This window comes from Labrus bergylta, chromosome 14 (assembly GCF_963930695.1).
Source record: "Labrus bergylta chromosome 14, fLabBer1.1, whole genome shotgun sequence".
NCBI classification, from domain to species: domain Eukaryota; kingdom Metazoa; phylum Chordata; class Actinopteri; order Labriformes; family Labridae; genus Labrus; species Labrus bergylta.
This window is the reverse complement of record NC_089208.1, coordinates 19,549,964-19,555,963: the sequence shown is the minus strand read 5'-3', so window position 1 is coordinate 19,555,963 and position 6,000 is coordinate 19,549,964. Positions and strand designations below refer to the sequence as shown.

The window sequence follows — 6,000 nt, the reverse complement described above, 5'->3', positions numbered from 1 at the left end:
AACTGGGTGTAGTACTATTGACAATGTGGAGCAGGTGAACAGGTGTTTTGGTGCATGTCATCCCCACATCCAACCAACTAGCCCTGACATCCTGTCACCCTTCACTGTCCAATGGAATAAAGGCAAAGGGCAAAATAATAAACTTTGTTTATTAAAAATGTATGAACTTCTTTGTTAACTGATAATCTTGTGCATTTGTTGTTGTTTCTACAGTGATGTCCTCCCTCAACACTATTAAGGTTTAAAACTATCACTGTCTAAAGTAACTTCATCCAACCTGCAAGATTTCCAAAGCCATCGGAATAATCAGCCCAGGGCCGTTTGAAGTCAGTCAATCCATCTGTCCTGCGTTGGATCACCGTCCATCCACCTCCCATGTAATCCATCTCACAGAAAACCTGCCGCATATGTTGTGTTATAAGTTGTGATTGACAGCTGAGTAACAGGCAGGAAAAATCGTTGAAGTACCTCAAATGAGGAGTCCATGTTCTCTGGGTGGACGATGTAAATACCACTGGGGATCTTTGGGACGACTGACATAAGATTGTCCTTGATATCACTGCAGTCCCTTCCTGGTCAAAGCAAACATAAACTGTGTATTAAGGGTCCAATAATTTATGTCTGGCAAAACAGTACTGTTGCTGTAATTACATTGTTTAGCCTTATATTTAGGCTATTCAGAGAGGTAAAACCTTTGGCCATATAAACAGCATTTGAAGAGGAGGATAACAGTAAAACCAGTCTTCCTTCACGAAATGCACACCATGCCACTTACACTTTATATTTGAATACCTGTGTCCCAAACAGAAATTTTAAATACGTGGCTCAAGGACTATAACAAGGCAATTCTACTGAAGTGCATTATGGGATCTGTAGAGTCCAGTGTTCCTGTGTCCTGATCCAGTCTGGGTGCAAAAAGATAAATATTTCATCCTCTACATTATAATTTTTTGAAAGATTATCAAAAACTGACTTTGGCAAAACAAAAAAGATAAAATCGAAGTGAAAAGCGCCTCCAGGTCTAAAAACTGTATGTACCTATTACCTGCAGTAATTTCTCATGACCAGCAGGGGGAGACTCCAATGATGACAAAAAGAAGGTAAATTGTTATGAAGTTATTGAGAAAATGAACTCACTTGTGACTTCAACTACAACTTCAGTAAATGTTTTTCAATGAGTATGTGATCTCAATTGTTCTCAGTTTTACAACATGATGTTCATTTTGTAATGTATAGTCCCAATTGGACTCGATTACAGAATGAAAGAAGATTATGCTTTAGGGCATTGCTCCATGGGATTGAAAATGTGCAACAGAGAGAATTAAATAAGCATAGAGGTGTAGCAATGCATATCTACCCTGTAGAGATGTCCAAAATGCCAAACAAAAAAGCTTAAAAATGGATGTCCGCAATGAAATGAGTGATGTTTTAAGAGCCATGCAAAACACAAGAGCTAATTCTACAACTGTAATGATGTTTTCAGGTTATTATTAAGCTTTTAGAAAGATTATTGAGGAACAGCAGAACAAATTAAACTTTTGTTTTCAGGCTGAAAGGTGCTCCTCACTCCTCAAGTGATGGAATTTGTCAGCGAAAGGTGTTACTGTTGTAAAATCACATGTGATAATGTCTTAGTTACCGTGGGACTGCACAGGTTTGATTGAGTACATCTCAGTGTTGCTTCTTTGAACTTCAGAGCTGAGCGTCTGAACTTTGGTCATCAGCTCTGTTACCTGAAAAGATGACACTTTCATGCAACAAGCCATTTGGACGCTAAAAACTTTTATTACTAAGAGTTAAGAGGGAGACTCTACTTTACCTGACTGCTTAGGATGTCCAGGGCTCTCTGCTGCTCCTCCATCACATCCCTCATGAGCTTCCTGGTGCTTCGTCCAAACGCCAACAGAGACTGCTGTAACTGGCCTACATAAACGCATAAACACACATGTAGATTTTTCAATACTTGTGAGGTCTTCAACATATCCTTTACCATAAACATTAAAGCCCAGTGCTTATCTCCAATCAGTTTTTTCCTAACCTGTTGCCCCTACATTACTTAAAAACCTGGTCTTTTCTTCTTACTGTTTAAAATAGAGCCCAACGAAAAAGTCCCCACAAGACTGATAGGTCTTCACAATTTAGTCCCCTCAAAGGTAGAAAAACAAGTTTCAGACACAGACATTTTGTAAAATAAGAAATATATATATATATAGATAGATATATTTTTACCACAGATTGAATGTTTCTCATCTCGTAGCAGCTTGACAGTGATGTCACACGGGATGGAACACGAGTCCCAACCTTTGACTGCTCCTGTAGGTTTCTGGCTTTTGACAGGAGCATCAGAGAACTCCACGTTGATTTCTGATTGGTTCAATTGCTTGATGTTTTCTGTTCCCTGGCAATAAACAGAGAAATACAGTGATGGTTAAATCCACGGGTGTAGGTCAAAAGAGGGAGACAAAACGCCCTTACAAGCCTCTGTATCAGATTTTGACCTCTACTGTTGGAGACATTATCAGTTAAATCCAAAATGTTCAGTTGGCTCCTAAACTGTATTTTTACAGGCTATTCCAATGCATCATACCATGCTTCAAAAAATGTATTTACTCAACTTTATAACAGTTCTTGAGCAGCTGCTTCTCAAATTTTTAGTCATTGCCAGAACTATTCTTAATGAATCCATAATGCCAAACCCTCCAATCTTTAACTGCATCAATATTTCTCAAAGCGGAGTCATTTGAGAGACGAGGCAATAGTTTTTTCTTCTACATTTAGAAGCAACGTTACCCTAAAAATCTCATGTTTTATATAAATTTGGGTGACAAAACAGATAACTGACTGAAGTTAAAAACATTTATGAAACACATTATATTATACATACTGTAGAGGAGAGCAGATGAGGCAGAAACAGGAGGAGGACAGTTGTTTTCCACATCATGTCAGTGACGTCTGACTGGGATTATTTCCTGAACTCTACTCCGTCACCCGCAGCCACTCTTTAATTTTTCCACACAGTCGGCTTTTTTCCTTCACACGTCCATCCTTCTCATCTACCAAGTTCTAGTCTGCATCTGCTGCAACATCTCAGATGTCAAATTTCCTCCAAGCCAGTGCCTCCCTTTTGCACTTCCACCAGTCACCAGTCAGTGTTGTTTCACCAGTCACTCCCACTTTTCCTTGTAAAATTTCTGTGACAGCAGCCCATTTAAGAGGAGGTCAAATTTGTAAATAGTCAGGTGATAAAAGTCTGGATTTATTTCTAACAGGGAGCTGAATGTGCTGACTCAAGATCTGTGGTAAAGACTGATTACCTTCCCCCTAAGTGTTTCTGTTACAAGCCATATTTTTTAGAGGTTTCTATCTGGCACCAGCATGAGAAACAGATGTGGAAAGGGAAGTGAGCAGGTTGGTTTTAATAAAGGAACACTTTCTCTCTGCTTGTGTCTTTGCGTGGGAGCTGCAGTTTTAAAGCAGGGCGCCTCTTTTTCTCCCCCCCAAATTGAACCCCTCTTCTCTCTTTGCTGACCACTGACTCATACATCTAAAACCAGCCTCCCACAGGATCAGACCAATTACTCCAGTTAACTGGGCAGTCAAGCGGTGAGGAAAGTGAAAAGTGATAAAAGGGCAACAGCATATTCCCGTCAGGGTCCAGCTGGAGCTGGCTGACCAGTCGCTTCCCTGAAGAAAAAAAACATTGCTGTGAGAGCCAGAGAAAAGATTTGCTGTTGTTCTGAACCTGTGTGAGTTTACAGCCGTGGTTGGTCAGGCAAAGGAATGTGAAAAGCCTGGTGCCACAGCCTCGGGGCCCCAACATCTGCCCCATGTTACAGAGCCCACTCTTGTGAAGTAGTCGATCATTTGAATGACATGTTGTATCTACCATGTGAGATCATGAGAACATGCAGACAAGACTGTGTGGTATCCGTTTATCATAAACTTTTATTCTTGTAAAACTTTTTGCTAGAGAAGGGAAAATATTTTGGCTTATTTGGCTGTAAGAACAGATAATTTATACCACTCTTATGCCAGAGGCAGATTTAGACAGAACCAAATTAAAAAAGACAACATCTGAGTTTTATTATGTGCTAAGCCAACAAACCACAAACCTCCCAGAGTTTTGCCATCCTCTGATGGAAACCCCTGGTTTTCAGTCCTAATGCATAGCTAAGCAACAGATGCTGATCCCAAGCTGATTATCTATCCGGCAGGTATGAGCTTTTCAATAGAAGCAAGTCAGTGTTAAAGGGGGAAAATAGACATCTCTGTCTGAAGATGACAAATTAACAACCCATTTAATAACCATCTTATTCACATGTTGTATTGTTGTTGTTTTTTTTGTTGCAGTTATCCCAAATTTGTTGTTTTTACATTGTGAACAGCAATTCAGTCAATGCCAAATTCTAAATTTCAATAAAAGTGGGTCGTTTTTACCCAAAAAGAGAGAGCAATGAAATTAGTGTGGATGAGACATAAGTGACTAAACTGACCCATTAAGCAGGCATCCCCACAACAACCAGTGCAAAAATAATTATTTTTGGATATCAATAAATCCATCTACAAATCACTTTTAAAAACATATTATTTTACGTGCATAATATTCAGAAGTGTTATTATATGAAAGTTTTCTATTACTGAAAAAAGCAAAATACAATACAAGATTGGTCTAGTTTTTGCCAATTGAATTTGGTTTCATCAGTTAAACAAAAGTGTTTCGTCTGTAGAAAGTATGACCTAAATCAAAAAGAAGGAAGAACATGTTAATTAATGAGTCATGGAAGTAGGTTGTCAAAAATATATAAACAGTCACCAAAACTCAACATCAGTTTTTCTTTTTCAAAACCCTCATGTGTTTTTAACCTTCAACTTCTTTCTGACCTTTTGTTCGTTCCAAGTTTTAGTATGGATCCAATTCACTGCAGTTGTTAATGGGTTAATTAGTTCATGAGTATGAAATGAGTTGTCGGGGTAAATTAGACCAATTGTTCATTTTATATACTCAGTGCTGCTACACATTTGTCACCTGAGCAGCGGGTTATAACTGGCTCTGATTTCACAGTCAAAGAGTGTCAGTGTCTAGATGTTAAAACAGAAGAAATTTAACCAATGTAAAAGAGAATCAGATACAGGTGAAAGGTATCACAGTGCCATCTGCTGCATTACAGTTTGTATTACATTATAGGTCATGTTCATTTTTGTCTTTTGTCCACACACAGTCACAACTTGTGATTCCAGTTACATGTTGTCTATATATAGACATCAAGTTTACCATATACATAATAATTCTCCTAAATGTATTAAGTCTATTAAGTCTATGAATTTAAAAAAACAAGTAGCCTACTATTTCTGATTTAAAAGGCATACTATTGAGTATAGGGGAATTTTCCAATATGTTTTTTTAATAAAACAATTTGAATGTGTTTTTAATGCTAAATGGTAAATGGACTTGAGCTTGTATAGCCCTTTTCTAATCTTCTGACTACTCAAAGCGCTTTTACATCGCATGTCACATCTACACATTCACACACTGATGGCAGAGGTGCTACGGAAAGTGACCATCAGAAGTAATAATCCCATTTATACACACTCATACACCACCGACGGAAGATCGGGAGCTATTCATGTTAGGTGTCTTGCCCAAGGACACATGAATATTTTTTTCTCCTTGTGTGGTAAGAAAAGAATCTCTATGTACAACACAGCTTACTGCGTTTATTCCCCTGTCAATAGACATATTAAGTGTGAGTATTGTCAAGAAAGGTGTAAATGAACACACATTTGATGTCTGTTTCTCTTTTCTTCACCTCAAACTTCTTCAATTCCTTCATGGATTCAGACAGGATGTAGTCCTCACACTTAATCAGTCACACTGCTAAATGCATGTGCTGAAAACAGCAGAGGCAATGGATTACACTGTGGGAAATGTCAAATTAAACAGTGCAAACATGGAATAGTCACACTTCTGCAAATTCCATTTATTTTTTGAATCAGTTGAAC

At 38.3% G+C, this 6,000-nt stretch overlaps 1 protein-coding gene across 1 annotated transcript in view; it reads right to left on the bottom strand.

Annotated features, from left to right (window-relative positions):
* Positions 1 to 3,098, bottom strand: part of angptl5 (angiopoietin-like 5) — a 3,978-nt gene extending 880 nt beyond the window's left edge. The window contains exons 1-6 of the mRNA XM_020653010.3: positions 2,885 to 3,098; positions 2,230 to 2,398; positions 1,820 to 1,923; positions 1,640 to 1,733; positions 469 to 572; positions 278 to 398 (exon numbers count right to left, since the gene is read on the bottom strand). Coding sequence (XP_020508666.1) covers positions 278 to 398; positions 469 to 572; positions 1,640 to 1,733; positions 1,820 to 1,923; positions 2,230 to 2,398; positions 2,885 to 2,941 — 649 coding nt within the window. The 5' untranslated portion in view covers positions 2,942 to 3,098. The remainder of the gene's footprint in view (positions 1 to 277; positions 399 to 468; positions 573 to 1,639; positions 1,734 to 1,819; positions 1,924 to 2,229; positions 2,399 to 2,884) is intronic.
* Positions 3,099 to 6,000: the final 2,902 nt, after the last annotated feature.